Here is an 18,255-nt window from a genome sequence, read left to right as displayed (position 1 = left end):
TGCAGATAAAATTTGCACTCAGAAAAGTAATTTGCAAGCCACTTCAGATCTCATTATATTATTATTATTTGCATAGTTTCTTGTCTTTTACACAATAAATTCTTTGGGAACATTAATTTAAAAAATTGCTGAGTCCACGTGCTGTATAAAAGGCAAAAACATTAAAATTGATACAATCTATGAGCTACAAACCTTAGAAGAGCAAATATTGATCAAAATGCCACATCTCCTGCACAGAAGCTATTGTGAAATAAGTCAGTGTTTGCAGGTTGTCAAGAGTTGTGCACCATCTGGTATTTTTCTTAAAGTCCAAGATCTTGCAGTGATGTTATTACCTGATAATCTGAGCTTTAAAAAGATTAGCACTCTGTCTTGAGGGGAAAAAAAATGAATTAGTGAATCTTAAAGGCTCAGGCTCTGTGTAGTAGTAGCCACAATTCATTTTGTTGAGATAGGCTCCCAACTCAAGATTTTTAGGTACTTAGGGTTATCAGTACTGTGCTGCTCTGCTCAGCTTTTCCTGCAAATTCCTACAAGCTTCATGAATTTAAGAAACCAAACCGGGACACATGCACCATATATAGCACAGGTATTCAAAATGTGAGATGGGTTCTTCTGTTATCCTTGTGCCTGGTTCCATCGGAACGCGTTTTAGACACACAATAACGAACATAATCCTGTGCTGCAGAAATTAGTGAAACTTTTTTTTTTTTTGGAGGGGGCCAGTAGTTGTTGTTGTTTTTTCCTAGCCCACCTCATGACTGTGAAGAACTGAAAGCCTGAACCGAGTGCAGCAGCAGGGGCACCCACTGCGTTTGCAGGCAGAACCTGGCAGTGGACGGAGCAGCTGCAATTAGAGCCAACCCCATCTATCAGCTACCAGAAACACCCTGTCCCGGCAGCCTGCAACATGAGGAAGGCAGCTTGGCTTCCCACAGCCCTGAACACCCTCTGGACTGCCTATGACAGACTTTCCCCCATTCCCCTGTCCTCACAACTCTGTTCTTTCCTTCCCTTTTCTTGACTCCACAGACTGGAATAAAAAAAAATAAAAATAGTAGCTTTCCAGATACAACTTATTTGCAGCACCAAAATTCACTGTGGATTGCTGAGATCTGAAACCCTCCCTACACATGATTCACTAGCAGTGAAACAGTTAATAATATTCCCATTTACTCTGAATGCGGAGTATGATCACTCACAGCTCACTGAGCTAAATGTTAAGTGGGGAGGGAAAGGGAAAGATAATGCAACTTCAAGTACTGTTTCAGGTTTGTTGTGGATACAAGCAACTAGTGCTGGAATTGGTCAGAAATTTCTGGTAAAACACAGCCTCCCTGGAAAGTGCCTGCTCCTTGAAGGAGAAGTACATGGGGGGCTCTGAAACCCGGGCTGGCCTGCCGGGACGCCGCGGACCTTGGACGCCCCTTGGCTCCAAGGTGGAGGTCAGCAAGCGGGGAGCGGTGGCAGCCCCGGGCCCGGCTTCTCTACCGAAGTGAATTATCCTGTGTCGCCGCTGCTGTGACAGGAAGGGGGATCCCCTCCGCGCGGCTGCTGGGCGCCAGGGAGCCCTCGCTTCCCCCGGCCTCAGGCAAACTTCGCTTTCTTGTGAGACATCCAGGCCGTCCGTGTGAGGCGTTAGGGCGAAAACATAAACCCAGCACGTGGCCACCTTCCCTGCCGGGCCGGCCCTAAGCACTCAAACGCCCTGCAGGAGAAGCCTTTTAACCCCCGGCTCCGTTAGCGGGGCCGGGGCCGCCCCTCCAGGCCATGCTCGGCCGGGGCCAGCCCGCCACCGCGGTCCCCGGCCGGGCGCCGCCACCGCCAAGATGGAGGCGGCCGCTGTAAATAAGGCCGGCGGCGGCCGCGGAGGGAAGGGAAGGGAAAGGGAGGGGGAGGCCGGGCTGCGGCGCCCTGCCCGGGGGAAGGCGGGCGGCTGCCACCCCTGCCAGCCGGTTAGGTAGGACCCGGCGGGGGCGGCGGCAGCGGGCGGAGGCGGCCGCGCCGCGGGGGCAGGTGCGCGGGGTGGCGGCGCTGGGAGTGACGGCGGGGCTGAGCGACTCGGCGCTGCCCCACGGCGGCCGCCCGCCTCGGCGGCCCGCCCGCCTGGCGGTAACTCGGGCTCCCCCTCCCGCCCCTCCTCCTCCGCCTCCTGCTCCGCTCGCCCAGCCCGGGCCCGGCCCAGCCGCTGCCGCACGGCGCCGCCGCCGCCGCCCGCCGAGCCCGGGGCGCAGCCGGGAGCCGCGCGGGGCCATGACAGTGGAGCAGAACGTGCTGCAGCCCAGCGGCGCCGCCAAGGTGAGAGCTGAGCGCGGCGCGGCCCGTCCCGCTGCGCTGCCGGGCGCCGCTCGCCCGCGCCGCGGCCCTCCGCTCCGCGGCCCTGCCGCTGGCCTTGCCGTGGGGGCGGCTCCCCGCCGGCCGGCCCGCGCCGGGTGCGGGTCCGCGGCCTCCCGCCTCCCCCCGGGCCCGCGGCGGAGGCGCCTCCCCCCCCGGGCCCCTGCCCGCGGCCGGGACGGGCCTGGCGGTGCCGCGGCCTCCGCCCTTGCGGCGTGCTGGTACCGGCGGCGCCGGGAGGGGAGGGGAGGGGAGGGCAGGGGGGTGGCGGGGCGGCGGGGCTGGCTCCTGCCCGCGTAACTTCGTGTCGCTCTTGCGGGACCTCGCCCCGGCTGCGGGAGCCCCCGGAGGCTGCGCGGCTTGGGCCGGGCCCGCCGGGGCTCGTCCGTGAGCGGCCGCGGCGAGCGGCCCTTGGGGGCTCCTCGCCCAAGCAGCGACCCCCCCCCCCCAAAAAAAAAAAAAAAAAAAAAACTACGCGAATGAGGGCCGCCGGCTCGTACCCGAGCCCCGTGTGCAACTGGGCATGGGACGAAAGATGCTGCATGCGCTGAACGTACAAATGCTGTGCTGATAGCAGTCAGTGCTAAAGGTGAAAGCTATTTTGAGCGTATGACACACGGCGAAGTGTGACGCTGTCTTGCTGAAGTTTTTGTTTTTTTTTTTTAAAGGGGGGGTTGTATTTAGGGACTCGTCTTAATATGCGTTATGGAACGGGGTTAAGTGAACAGCGGCATTTAGGAATCTTTTAGCGTGGACCGGGAATTGCTGGAAAATATCTCTTTGTCAAAAATGGATGCCTTCGGTAGCTGTTTTTTGGTCGAAGTGAATTGATATGAGAAAAAGAAGCCTAAAATTACATGACAGTTTTTTATGATTGTTATTTTCGAGGTAACTGTTGCTTGTTAATGCAAGTATGCTCATTGGAGGTGTGACTGCCTCCTTCCCCCGATTTTTGTATGACACATGAGACTTTTGTAAGAGGTTAAAGGTTTATTTACTTCGGCATAGTCACTGTGGAAGTCTAATGGCTCCGATCATAAAAGTGGACAGTGGCAATGTGATGATTAAAGTATAATTGGTTGAAGTGGTACAACTTAACATTAAAGAAGCCCTCGTGGAGGGAGAGGCATGTATCTCCCAAGACTGCTATCACAGTTAGAAGTAGCTAGCGTGTATTTTGGCAGCTTCAGTAGGAAGGTAAAGGCTGAATGGACTAAATTTGTCTCTTCGTTCCTTAGTCGATACGGGTTTAAACTGAGGTGTGCTAACTGACTAGTGTAGCAGCCTTCTGCTGCCCGCTTCAGTGTTAAATGTCTTCTGTGTTTAAGAACTTCATTTGCTGCAGCTGTATAGCTGACATCTTTTCCGAGTAGTAAGTTTTGTAAAAAACCTGTTATTGGTGGTTTACTTAAATATCCCTTAATTGTTGTATTGGATATTCTGTTATATAATACCTGATAAACACTTGACAGAAAATGCAAACAAACAGCTCTGACAGTAATGCTGAAAAAGGAATGTTACAGTTTTCAGTAAAACTGCTAGCAGCTCAGTAGTTCAGGATTACTTTAATTTCAAATCAAGAATAAGCTTGAAGGGTGGTTAGGAATTGATTCTCGTACATCAGCTAGTAATCCATACTGGAATAGAAAGTTTAAATTAGCAAGAATTTTTAAGTGAAATCTCTCCCTGGATGATGATTAGTTGTCTGAATATCTGCAGAAACTGTGTAAAATAACAAGCTCTTTTCACAGCAGAGATTTTTCTTATTTCTATTAATGCAATAATCAGATGATTCATCTGAAACTCATTGTAATCTCCTTTCTACTTACATACATGCTGGGGGGGGGAAACAATCTCGAGAATATTTTGGAAAAATTATTTGACTGCAGTGAGTGTCTCATTGCTCAGTGAGAGTAATGAATAGCTAATTGGATGACAGACTTCTAACACATTATTTAGCTTTTTTTCATTTAAGAAGAAAAATTATGAAATTACTTTGGACTGATGCTTGGCTGAAAGTGGGAAAGATTACCATACCACTACCTCTTTTTTTCCCTCAAAAGGAGAGAGTCCCATACTCTGTAAATAAGGAGAGTTTGTTCTGGAGACCTCAGTTTGTCATGATTGTTTTGTGTTAGTGTGAAGAAACCACATGCAAACAGAAATATATTGGATTTCCAAGAGATGTCTGAGTCAGCAGCATACCTTATTCACAACTGTGGTTCCCAACATTGTTCATCAGATGTTTTCTTACTGTCATACAGGAAGTATGTGTCAAGCTTCAACAGTACTTGGAGATACAGTTTTTTATTAATAAATGCTCTAACTACAAATAGCCCATTTCCCACTGAAGCTACCTTTAGTTTATTGCATAGTTAAAGAATCTGGATCAGTTCAAAAGTCAGCCTTTCTTTCAAGTTACTGGTCATTTTGACTCCAAGATAAAACTTGTAGTTTATCTCCTTAAGCAAATAACTAATCATGTTAATCTTTTTCTTCTCAATGCATTTCCTGTGATTCTGTAACACTGTTAGGTGTTTGTGGGTTATCTGTAAGGTTCATATTAAGACTAAAGTATTTGAATAGAGGTGAATGGGCCTGCAATCTTTATAGGTAGTGTCTGGTTTCACCTGATTTTCTTCTGTCTGTATTTCTGTTTGGTAGAGTGTTTCTGTGAGGCTTCTTGTTGTTGAAAGTCGAAGAACTTGTGTTGCTTGATTCCCTCTATTCCATGCAGTCCTGAATTGCTGCCGTGGGTCTGTTAAAGTTGGTGAATGCATCTGTAAATTTTTCTGTCAGAGAAACACAGTTAAAGACTGTCAGTCTTACTGTGGAGAGCCTTGCACTCTTCTCTAGGTCAATATCCCTTAGACCATGGGTACAGCAAAGGGGGGAAAATAGTAATTTTCTAGTGACTAAAAAAAAAGGATGTAGAGAGGTCATATGTGTTTCAGCAGTGTTTTGGTTCCAACTCATGTAACTATTGCTGATTGTGGTGATCATCTTGGAGCAACAGATTCGAGAAATTAGATTTTAAAGGGTGCTATTTAGCTAGCCTCTGAACAAGGTGTATTATCAAGTGCTTTTGTGTTTGGAGAAAGACTGGATGTTGGTCAATGCATGGGTTTAAAGCCTGTTTTATCAATCCTTTGGTTTCCCACACCCACTGTTATTTCAGACCTGTGATTCAGCAGTATGTTAACAGAGTAATCACAGGAATAGTAGAATAAAGCTAGGTGTGGCAAGCTCAGCTCTTTTTTAAAGAAGCACAAGCCTTTGGTTAAGGATATTCACCACTTGAAATAGCGCGTGGCATTAACCAGGGACTGACACAATTTAACTTCCTCCCATTTGCCCTTGTTAGGGACAGTAAAGAGAAAGCTCTACTAGCTATTGTGTGTATTTCTTCTTTGCTCATCCCATGTATTTGAGACATTTAGTTAGTAAAATGGTATTGGCTGCTGCTCTTTCCTGAAAGTAATAGTCACTAGCTTCTTAATATTACAGTTGTCGTTCATGTGGAGAAGTGATGCATTCATATGTCTCCAGCAATTGAAATAGCGGTATTTATGCAGTTCTCAATGATGGGAGGTGATCTTGGAGCATATCTCCGTAGGATTTGGTACACACTGAAAACCCAGGAGGTTCCAGGCTCCTGCTGTCGTCGCACAGTGAGAACTGTTCCTTCATGTGACCAGCAAGCAGGTGTCCTCGTACATCTGATAAACGCACACAGGATCTTGCAGTGCAGATGTGTTACATGTCTCCTCACACAAATGGGACGCCCGCGTTTGTGTGGCAGGTGTGCTGGTCATGTGATGGGCTTGGATTTGGGGAGCTCTACCTGCTATGGCTAGTAAAGGAAGTTTTATGACCCCTTCTGGCCAGAAAAGTGAGACAAGCCGGACTGATTTACCAGAAGTGTACCAACCACTAAGTAATTTGCAAGGGTTGTTTGGAGTGCTACTGAGCCACTCCTAGATATCTTGTTATATATTCTGCTCTTGTATCTTTTAATGTATTTTTTTTAAAAAGATCATATTATAAACAGTTACACCTTCTACATAGACTCCCCTTTGTATGTTTTGAAAGGTAGAACAAGGGGCAAAGACCAATGATAGAAAGTAATTTTGAAATCTCTTGTCAGACTAGTATATTGAATACCTTCTGATTTTTGTGACTGTTCTGATGGCATTTGGCAGGAGGGGAGGGTTATTTTGTTCTTCAATCCTTATGAAACTAGGAATTTTTAAAAATTTAATTAGCATAACATGCTATGAATTTGCACCTTTCTGAAACCGTTAATAGTAGTTTAAAACCTGTTGCATTCTAGAAAACCCTTCACAAAAATCTAGCAATAACTTGGATTGTCGTAGCAGGAGTTTACAACTGTAGTATAATCGCTAGTATTTGTCTCAAGTAGTGTCTTTAAATGTCTTCTGGATCACACCTTGAAATAAAAAATACCTGCTTCAGAATATTAAAGTGTAAGATTTACACATTTTTTTTTTCCTTAACGTTCTTTAACATTATTTTAAAATATCTTCACTACTTTGTGAAAAACATGTTTAGGATAGCCATGTATCTACAGCTATTAGGAACAGAGCTAAACAAGATTACAAAAATACCAGCTTCTATAAAAAGATCAAAAAGCAAATTACTTGTGTCTCTAAATAGCAAAATACTTCACAATTTCAAAAGTGTTTTGTAAAGGTAAGTGGGAGGATAATTGAACAGTTGCTTTTCTTGCACTCTTATATCTAAAAAGGTATGTTAAGGCAGGAAGTAACATCTCTTTAATCTTGTCAAACTGGTTGGTTTTCCTGAATGTAATGAAATGAGTTTGCTTATTACGTTCTTACTCTGATAATGAGCAAAGAAGGAAAGATTTTTCTTAATTTCCATTCTGTTTTTGGCTAAATTTTCTTTTATCCCTGATTGAAGGACATGCCTAAGTTTCAACAGTCTATCCATTCAATTAAAGGTTTGTGAGACTCTGGCATCATAACTCGAGTTATTTGAGTGGTTGGATCGAGGGGCAGAGTTTCATGTTAAGATCCTGGATTCTGGGGACTGGTGCAGTTGTTGAGTTGTTATGTCCTAACTGAATTAGAGGCTGCCTTTTCAGGCTAGGCTGAGATCTTTGTACAGCTGTGAGCTATCTAAGCTTTCCCACTTCTTTTATGCCGGGAATTGTTTGAGGTGCTCCAAAGTCACTGTTACAACTATTGTTGGCAGTGTCAGTGATGGGGGAATTATCCAGGCACCCGGAGTGGATGCTTCCATGATTCCTTTATTATTCTTGCTATTTACTTTCTTGAGTGAGGATATTGATTTGCAATTCCCAGTCAGTCCTCTGGCGAAAGCCAAGAGCCAAACGTGACATTCCTGATATTCCTTAGCAGAAAGAAGTAAACAAAAAGCTTAAGAATAGTATCTTCACATAGGGAAAATTCCTTTAAAGCTCTCTACAAAACAGAGCTCTTAAAGTTGAGGGATGTGTGTTTTGCCTGGACTGGTAAGAGACAGTTTCATTAGGTAGGAAAGCAATATGTGTGAGAGCAACTTCTCTTTTCTGAGAAACGAAAGTGTCCCGAGCAGTTTCACTTTCTAGTTCTCCTGTGCTAACTAGTGCAGTTACGTAAATGATAGTGAAGATGGTGTTGAATCAAAATAGAAGATATATGTGTGCATTTTTAAATGGATTTGTTAAACCTCACCACTGAAAATTAATAACTAAGTTAATAGTGTGACGGTTGTTAGTCAGCAATTGGTTGCCTGTAATTTGAGAGCATTCAGTTTCTCACCAGGGGCTGTTCTTGACTTCATGCTTAGGGTTAGTACAGTAGCATCATAATGCAAATAACAAGCCAGAATATTGGAATATGCTGTTGTGACAACATATTTCAAAATGATTTTATGAATTCAGGATAGATTTCAGTCTTCTTCCAGTTAGAAAATAAATACTGCTTCTGTTAGTTGATGATTACACTTTCTCAGTTTGGGTGCTATAAAAATAGTCCATATCTGCCAAGAGTATCAAGTGCTTGCATGGAGTGAAAGTTGGCTTAACGAAGTTCAGTGAAACTAATATAACTTGTGTAGACCTTTTGCCAGAGAGCTAAGTGCGCAAGAGATAGGGTGGTCATTTGTTTCACCATTTGGAATTTGAAGATTTATAATACATGCAAAGCTCTGGTTAATAAGTGGTGAAGTACAATTATTAGTGAAAAGCTAGCACTATAAATCACAATGTTTGGTTGTATGTAAACTAAGAGTGACACTGAAACTGTTCCGGTAGGCTCCCAACCTTTTATTTTGACCTTCATAGACCTTTTTGTAAAAAGTGAAAATATGGAGCCCAAGTGATTTAAAGCTGTGAGGCTGAAGTAAAGATGATGTCGTGGCTTTACTGCTGAACAGGATAGTGGGGGCATGCCTTGCTGCTGAACAGGATAATGGGGCAAGCACAGGCTTTATGCTGAGTAAAAGGAAATACATGTTCCTGTTTCCTGCATCAGGCTGACAAATGGTATCAGCTGATATTGTTTGTGAACACTTGCATTGTTGCCATATTAAGGCAATATTTCATAATATTTCATATTCTTAAAAGCATATCTCAGGCTTTTTTTAATGGTACCCGAAATTAATGCCGTGCTAAATATAAACATTGTCATATGCCATATTGCACTGATGCTCCTTAGCCAAACCTTGTAGGTAGAACAATGAGCAGCCTTAGTGTATGCCGTGGCAGGACACAGTCCCCATCCAAAATGTTACATTCTTATGGTGGTAAAATTTCCATGCTCTCATTGCATTGCTGGCTTTAGATATCTCTGTCACTAGATTTCTTTGGGAGACGAAACCTTGGGAATGGATTAACTAAGGGCTCCACAGGCTAAAAACGGGAAATCTTGATGCAACTGCTTTTTGAGCAATCCTGCCAATGCCACTTTGCTGCTGCAAGTTTAATCAGTTTTAAAAAACAGGGTAGTTAAGGGAATGTCAACCTATATCTCTGCTGCACCTGGTCACACCTCCCTGCCTTGATATTCTGGGCTGATGTGCTTGTCTGGAGTGATTGAGGTGTGTTTACTGTCTTCTGCTGATAGCTGTGGGGCTAGGCTTTGATAGGAACAAGACGTTAAGCAACGCTTTAAGTCAATAGTAAAATTCCTGTCAAGTGCTATGAGGGAAGAGTTAGATCTTAAGATAGTTGAAAGGACAGGTTGGCACAAAATGTCTTAGACAGCTATCAAATTATCACAATGTCTTATGAGAGGCATTGTGAGTTCTTGCCTATATGATCATGGGCTTGCTTTAGTAACATCATCAATTCCAAGCATTTAAAAAATCATGAGTAGTAATTTTTTTTTTTTTAATCCATTTAGACTTGGAGTCTTGAGATTTAACAAGATGCTTTGTTGTTGTTGTTAGGTTTTTGTTGTTTGTATTCTTTTGGGAGTATCAGCAGTTACCTATTTGTGCTTTTCTTTGCCATAACAGTTAAAATTCAGAAAAAAGCCTCATGCTCATGACTTTCAACGTGCTTCTGAACTCTGGTGTTTCTTTGATGGGACTTTGATGGGACTTTAACAAAAACAGCATGGTTGCAAGAGATGGCATCACTGCATTTATGCAGTTTTAACATAGCTCTCATAAGTAAAGATGTTAGAGATGGAGTCCAAAGGACATGCCATGTGGAATAATTTGAAGGCTGGAGTGCAATTAGGTTAATTTTTGGAAACAATGCTTCATATCAATTTATGTATGTAAGCATTTTTTAAGGCAACATAAATATCCACAGGCAAATTCTAATAGTAGTTTTTATTCTGAGATGCACAGCTTTGACTTAATGCTTTTGTTTATAGTAGGTCTCTAAATTACTTTAACTGGTAGATTCTTGCTGAAAAAACTATACCCTGCACAATGTTTCTTTCAAAATGTTTCTGTTAACAAATTGGCAACAGTCAAGTTTATCAAGGTTAGGTTTTAAGCAAATGCAAATTGTGCTTATAATGTCCTTGACTAAGGCTTTTTTTAACCATCAGGTGAAAGCGTATTTTTTAGTTTTACAGTAAGCCCATTAGGCAGAATAATGTGTTTACTGCAAGGTTTTCAGAGGGGCAGTACTGTTTTAAAGGCCTGATCCATAGCTATTTAAATTTAATTGACCCTTATGTCTTGCCTCGATATAGGCACAGTTTATGGAAATTAATACGTGTGATGTAATAGCATCGTATAACTCTGTGGCTCCTTCCTACCAATTGCTGTGTTGCAATTTCTCTTGCGTTGTACCCTGTAATCCAGAGGGCTCCCTTTAATTTACACAGAGTGTTCACTTGTCATTAGGATCTGAGATGGGAAAGTTTTGGATTGTGAATTGTGTAGCTATATATAATGCCAGCTATTACTTTTGGTGAATAGTAAATGCTAGACTTGACTTTGCACATGGTTTCTGTGATAGCTGTTCTTTTCACAGCTGTATGACTTCAAGAAAAGTGACATACCGGAGATAAAAATTTCCATTCCTATCCTCAAGCCGAAAATCACTCTTTCTGAATTTCAATAAAATTGTTTGCATGAGTTCATTTTGGAGAAGTTGAATTTAGCTGTGTGTTTGCTGTGGTAAGCCAGTAAAAAGAAGAAAGCTACCTGGAGGCTGAGTGTAGTAGTCATTTACATTCAGGGGTATGCTTTGAGAATGCTTTAAGGTGAATAGCTGGAAAAGCATGGGTGTACATGGGCACGTGGCATTCTTCGTTGTCCTCAGAAGAAGAGGAGATACTGAGAACAGGCTTCTACTTCTTTCCTTTCATGTTCATAGTTTCACTCTATTCATCTGAAAGTCAGCTGCTTTGAAAAAGAAATTTCTCCTGGAAACACAGCTGTATCTCTTGAAAGTGCTGTGATGTCACTTTTTAAAATAAAACTTAAGGTCCTAAAAGTGCATAGGTATAAATGGCCTGGTTAGAGGACTGAATGCCGTATAGTTCATCATTTTCCAGAACTCTTACATTGTGACTGAGAAAGCATTTTTTTTTATTTTGCAAATCTTATTTTTTCTTTTTTCTGTACAGGATCATGGGAAAAATATATGAGGGAAAGCTTGTAAATTTGTAAATTTTTGTCTTGGGAAAAAAAGCTTTTGAACTGCTTGTACAGAGTTGCTTTTCCCTGCTTGGTAGAATCTACTTTCTAGTTTGTTTTGCTTTTCTGCAAATTCTGCTTTTTTCTCTTCTGTAATTTCTCACCTGTTTGAAGGCCATGCTCTTTTTGGTTTTGTAAATGTGCAGCCTTTGTTTAGAGACTTTCCCACTACCAGTTTCTTTTCTTACATTCTGTCATTCTCCTTATTCGATGATAGTTATCTGCAAGCTTGTTTGATTAGGGCACCTAAGTTTATAGCTTTCTCTCTGTCTGTCTCTCTGTCTGTCTCTCTCTCCTCTCTTTTTTTTTTAAATGGGATACTAGAATTAAATCTTGCTCTTTTTGTCTGTATCCCTTTACCTGTTTGGAAATTCAAAAATAACTAGCATCTTACAGGCAAGTTTTAACAGTTCCCTCCAGTCTTGCATGTGTTTTACAGGACTCTATTCTGAAAGCTATGGAGCATCTCATGTGACAGCCCTGGCTGAATCATGCTTATCCCCTCAGCTGAAGTGGATTGGGCTGCTGCTTTGGGTACCCATCTGTTTACCCGCTTGATAACCTCTGGAGTTACTGCTGGGCAGATTTAGAAGATGGACAGATCCCCTGGGTTGTCACAAGTTGCAGGTCTTGTTAACTTGGCATGTTACCTAGAAGCAGCCCCACGAAAAGATGTGAAGTCTGGTTATTGTGCCAGTTACTATAGGGGGTGCGCATGCAGTGTGTCGGCTCTGCTGCACTACTTCAAACCGGGGAAGGATTTTGCTGCTGCCCTGTGTCCCTAGCAAAGATGCTGGAGACTGGCCTTTCCGAGGGGGTTGAAAATTTTGCTGTTGGAGTGTGGTATCTCTGTTGTTTGGTGGAGAACGTGTGGACATAATGTTGCTGCTAGGAAGGCAACAAACACAGCATGTAATTTTATATGTTTCAAGCTATTTTTCAAAAATGAGATCTCTTCAGAGGGGTCTTCCATACCCCTTTTACTCCAGTCAGCCTATGAAGTTTCAGTTAAGTGAGTGGTGATGAAGGACAGCAGTAAGTCACTATTTGTGATACCGCCATGACACCACTGAGACATGAGAGACTGACATGGCTAAATTATAACAAATAGCAGTTATAAACCAAAGTTGTCACAAGGTTCATGAAACCATATTCTAATAAACTAGAATATAACATGTTCAGCTTTTTCTGTGTGGGAGTTGATGTATTCCATGTTTCAATACATGATAATTCAAAGTTCAGTTAAAAAAACCCAAGACTTAAGTTTTTTTTTTCCTCTTTCTTTTTTTTTTTTTATTTTCCCTTCCTCCTTGAAGGAGAATGACCTAGAACATTTCAGTTGTCCTCTGTGAGGAGTACTGTTAAACTCATTTTTTTTGAATTGTGAAGTAGTGAAATTAAATGCCAATCCTAAGTAGAAATCTCAACACATCTTTTAAAATGTCTCCATTGTGTTTGAAGTTCATTTTAAATCTGCATCTGTTAAGATTATTCCCTAACAAAAAAGAAAGCTACTCACTGACCTTCACAGGCTGATAGTCTGTAGTGTTGCAGGAGCCTTTCTGCAGGGACATAACATGTGCCAGGGGCTTCCTGGTGTTTGACTTAGAAATGACTTTCTTGCTAGAGAAATTGGAACTGTTGTCAGAAAACTACAGCCTTGCAGGCAGCCTGTTAAATACTGCCCCAGTTTTTAGGTAACTTAATATTGTCTGTAGTCTTGTTCTACCGCAGAATGTTTTGGTGTTGTTCCCCCCCCCTTTTTTTAAACACCCCCCCCGCCCCCCAAGTTAAAAGTTTCTGTCTCTGCACAGGATTTTCTTCTTAAATGATTAATAAGGGGCAAAATAAACTATTAAATCATTCAATTGAATGCTGCAAATAATGGTACTTGACTTCTTTCTTCTGACAGATTTTTGTAATGTAATTCAGTTGAAAAGTTTCGGGGGGGGGGGAGGAGGAAATGACTTAAGGCTGCAGTATGAGCTCACCTCTGGGATCCCTTATTGCAGTGCCCCAGGTTCCTGGTTTCACTCCTTCCCCAGCTCCGTGTGTCTTTTTCCTCGTGTATTTTGGCCAGTAAAGTGGGTGGTGGGCTGCCAGCCAGCTGTGCACCACCCTCCAGCTGTGGGACAGGCCGGACCCTGTGGCCCCCGGGGGCGCTGCCAAGCGTGTTGGGGGGCTGCTGGACTTGGTCCGAGCCACCTGGAGTTGGCCCCCAGCTCCTCCACCTGCTGCTCCTGACAGACAGAAGGGCTGGCGCGTGCCGGTACGTTCCTGCACTGGCATCGCATCCTGTAGGAAATCAGGGTAGTAATTTCTTTTAATCAGACTAAATGGGAAAGCCTTTAATGAAAGGCTTTCTGTTAATTTTTTTTTTCTTTCCTCTAGTCAAATCAGGCAGCTGAGTGAAATCGCTTTGCCCAGATGTTTCCCCACTACTCACCACAGACTCTTCGTCATAAATACCTGTCTTAAAAAGTGCAATTAAGTTTTTTATTTGGGATTTTCATGCGGTACTATTGTGAATTTGCTATGAAAAGTTTAGTTTGTGAAATGCGTCCTGGTATTGCTTATCTAAGGCACACAGTGGAGTTGTTTTGAAGTGAGAGGAATCTTTAATCTTTATGTTGTTAACAGTTGCAATAAAAGTGATCTTTTTGGATGTCAATACCATGGAATAGAGAACAGCATGCCATTTCGGTACATGCAGAAATAGGTCTTGGTGTGTATAGTAGTGTGGTGTGCAGTTTTGACCATTTTAGTACATCAAGAGCATTGTATCAGTGCAGGTGTTCTGTTGCTGTATTAATTTAATATTTGTCTGTTGGAGTAAGATTTCTGAAACAGCATCTTAGTAGGACAAGGACTGCAAGAGGCTTTTTTTCCCCTCAGTTTCTCTGACTTGATAAAAATAAGATTAAAACAAAGGCACAGAAACAACTCAATCTCATAAGGCTGCTTTTCTGCAACAGTTTAATCCAGCCTAAATAGGCACAACCTTGGGTTTGTCCCTTCCCTTGTGCCAGCTCTGGCTCTCACTAAGTCAGCAGGAAACTAATTAAAGGTCAACTTTCTGCTGGTTCAGCGAGAGCCTGGGCTGGCTTGCCATGGGTTCACACAGGTGACAGTGTTGGCTCAAAGGGAGGAGTGCCTACTGGTGAAAGATGGTGGGACCTGGCAATACTAGTGTAGGCTGGCTTATGTTGGCAGGAAACTACAACCATGGAAGTACAGCTGGCTATTCAGAAACAGCCTGTGAGTCCAACAGCTGCTTGAAACTTTATTATTTTCAAGTATTGCAGAGACCAGGATCCCATTGATTTGAGCATCCTAGCAGCTTCCAGAGTGAGTTCGGTTATTTATTTCCAGAATTGTTGCTGTTATCATCATAAACAGCAGAGTGAGAAGAACTCACCTGACACTCTTTTATTGGGAACTTATCATTGTTGTGCAGAGCAGGATGTGAAATCATGATGGTTATTTGAAGAGGAAAAAAAAATACATTAAAAAAACTAAACGCCTGAATGGGTTAGCAGATCTGCCATCTTGAGTTGAGAGGTAGGTCTTAGCCTCTCAATGAACAAACAAACAATAAATGGGTAATGAAAAGGCTGAAGAGACTTGAAAGTGAACCAGAATAGCTTGTGGTTGGCATGATGGGTTAAACTGTAGTTGGGATGCAAAAAAATTATCTCAAAGCAGGAAGTTAAAAATGTGGATCTTCACAGCGTTGTTCTAGATCTTAGAAAGACAAGATTGCATGAACTGCTTAAAAGACACTGAAAAGGACAGTTGTTAACAGTTGAGGCAGTAAAAATATGATATCCTGGGCAACAGTTTTTTTCTATGCGGAGAAAGGCTTTATCCCAGTGATATTACATGGGCAGACTCTGTAAAGTTTGCCATTTCGGCATGATGGTAAATGTCCATGAACAGAATGGGGTGGAGGGAGGGAACCCCTTTTATGCTAGAAAGTGGCTAGGAGTGATTGGAATTAGAAGAGAGGAGGAAAAAAAAAAGTATTAAGAGAGTTGGCCCTTAATATTTAAATCTGTCGTCCTCCAGTCTCTCTATTCTTTCTGTCCATTTAGCATGGCCTCTTGTTGACCCAGTTGGTTTTAGTTTCCCATGGCTTGTGCCTGCTGTTGTCAGTTCTCTTGCTGTTGGTCTGAATGCACAGACGTGGGCCTGGGACACTAACCAGCATTCAAGCAGCCGGTCAGGATATGGCATTGCACAGTTGTCCACAAATGGATTCTCAGAGGAATCCTTCTGAATTTGATACATAGTTTACAGATAATGTGTGCTTATACTTTGAATGGGGGGGAAAAACCCATAACTCTTAACACATCTGCTTTTAACTGAACGAGAGATATTTTTGCTAATGATTGTCACAGTTACTGGAGTACGTAAGAATCAAAGCAAACTTTCCCATGACTGTTCCATTGGATACAACCTGAAATTTAACTTATAGTAATTAAATGAGACCAAAGATGTCATTAGTTTTACATAAGTTATTTTAGAATTGTTGCCATTATTATGGTAACAGCAGAGTGAGAAGCAAAGAATTAGCTTGACACTGTTTTTTTGGGACGTTCTCTCTGTTGTGCAGAGCAGGGTGTGAGAAATCATGATGGTGGTTTAAAATGCAGAAACCTCAAAATTCCCCTGAATTTTACGTTCCTGACACCTTTTGTTTCAAGTGTAGTATTACGGATTAAAACTTGCTATGCTTTCTTGACAGCGAGCCTGTCGCCAAAGTTGATTTAGGAATAGTTATCAATAAGAATTAGAAATATGAAACTAAGCAATTCTTTGCATGCTTCTTCCTTCAAGCAATAATGTTTATAAATCAGTTCATAGACTAATTTTAAGATGGAACTTCAATTATGTTTTTTGTTGTTTGTTCCCTTCCCCCCCCCCCCCCCCCCCCCATTTAGGAAGACAGGTTCTAAACCTTGGATGGAAATTACAAGATTTTGAACCAGTTTACATTTCTGTTGTGGTAGATCACACTGTTTATTATCTTATTCTTGTAAGTTACTTTAAATGGCTTTGTTCCCTTCCTAGTGTTTACTTTTGCTTTGTCTTTGTAATGAGTACTGCTATTGCCTTCTGCCACTGTTTTACTTCCCTCCCCCCCCCCCCCCCCCCGCCCCCGGAAAAGAAATCTCTTGATCATGTGAATTTATCATGTTTCGTTGTAATCCAGGTAAAAGAACTAAAAGCAATTGAGTCTGAATCTAGGACTGAGTTTCAGTACTTCTGTGGCTTGAGGGGAAAATGAGACAAAATCCACTACACTCCTGGAAGTCAGAAAATTGTTTCTGTTGCTTCAGACACTGCCTAACGCTCTCCATGTTTTAGAAGAGGCTCCACTGGGTACATACATACTGTCTGCATCATTACTTCAATTATTTAATACCCCCAAACTTGCCTAGGAGGATCCATATAATGAGGAAATACTTCCCCCTTCCTTTACTATTCTCCCCTATGAGCAGTATAAGAAATTTGACTTTAGGGCATCACTCAGGGAGGACAGTATAGGTGCATGTAATGGGCTCAAGCCTTTTCCCCCTTCAAACTTGTATTCGATCCAGATTGCGGCTGGTTGAAAGTTACTGCTATACAGTGTGTCCTTTTGTGTGCCTGAAATAAGTTTGATCTCAGTCCAGTTTCAGGTGGATAAATGTCCACTTCACACAGGCTGCTGCTGTAATTGTCAGTTTTTGGCAGTCTTAGCAGAGCAATCGCAGATTGGAAGTGTGCAGTCTCTGTGCATGTCCTTTTCTCTCCATAGGTGATCATTGCAAGCCAAGGCTGAGGTGCATTTCACATTTGTGCGTGTATAAAAATAAAATTACGTTTACCTACATCTTGGAGGATGCAATATCATATAAGAGGCTTCTCTTTTAAGACCAAACAAAGCAAACCCATTTAGTAGATACGAGGCTGGGAGACTTAATTCTGCAATGCTTTAGGAAGGTATTGTAAGAGCGAACACCTTAAAGCCAATGCAGGGATTTAAAATTTGGTCTTTACACTGGTGAAAGACTATATGTGCATATATATATGGGTGCATACATGCACGCATATGTGTGCGCGTGCACACACACACGTGGACAAATCTTTCTGATGGAGATGGTAAGGGCAAAGACGTGCAACAAAGCCTTCTGGGGTTGCCTGTGCGTTATCCCAGTGTTTCAACCTAGTATCTTCATGGAAGGAGTTAGCTTTTGTTTGCCTGTTTGGAACTTTACCCGTAGCCCATTTACACGATGGATAGTATATCTGTGTTGTTGGAAACCATAATGGTCAGCAGTGTACGTGGGCTTTTTAACCGTTCCCAGGAGATACAATTAATGCAGCAGAAAATGACATTCACAGTAGTAACTGAGAATCTTTAGTATGCTCATCCTTTATAAGTTTCCTATTTTTTTTATTTATTTTTTGGAGCAGAAACAAAAGACTCTTTATAGGGTAAAGGATCATATTCATCTGATATCTCAGTATTTTTCATATTACAGCAGTATCATATGATGAAACTACCTTATTAGCTGCTTGTCTGTGGACAGTACTATTAACAGTTCTTTTAAAGGTCAGTTTCTATTAAATTTTTTCTCCATTCTAATATATATTAAATACTTTGCGCAAAGTCCATCCTGTTTTCCTCTAACAAATAACTCCTGTGAGTCAATGTTACCTATGAAAGCAAAGTAAACAGGATTTGTGTGAAGGAACTGTCTTGAGATGCTGTTCTCAGCATTC

The 18,255-nt window shown here is 42.3% G+C and overlaps 1 protein-coding gene across 5 annotated transcripts in view; it reads left to right on the top strand.

The window, feature by feature from the left end:
* Window positions 1-2,187: 2,187 nt before the first annotated feature.
* USP25 (ubiquitin specific peptidase 25) overlaps window positions 2,188-18,255 on the top strand; it is a 100,947-nt gene continuing 84,879 nt past the window's right edge. For all 5 annotated transcript variants that reach the window (XM_067299721.1, XM_067299712.1, XM_067299704.1 and 2 more), the window contains exon 1: window positions 2,188-2,298. In XM_067299721.1, coding sequence (XP_067155822.1) covers window positions 2,254-2,298 — 45 coding nt within the window. In that variant the 5' untranslated portion in view covers window positions 2,188-2,253. The remainder of the gene's footprint in view (window positions 2,299-18,255) is intronic.

The sequence above is a fragment of the Apteryx mantelli genome, chromosome 1 (genome assembly GCF_036417845.1).
Source record: "Apteryx mantelli isolate bAptMan1 chromosome 1, bAptMan1.hap1, whole genome shotgun sequence".
Taxonomy (NCBI): Eukaryota; Metazoa; Chordata; class Aves; order Apterygiformes; family Apterygidae; genus Apteryx; species Apteryx mantelli.
The sequence above is the reverse complement of the archived record's forward strand: the minus strand, read 5'-3'. Positions and strand labels throughout refer to the sequence as shown.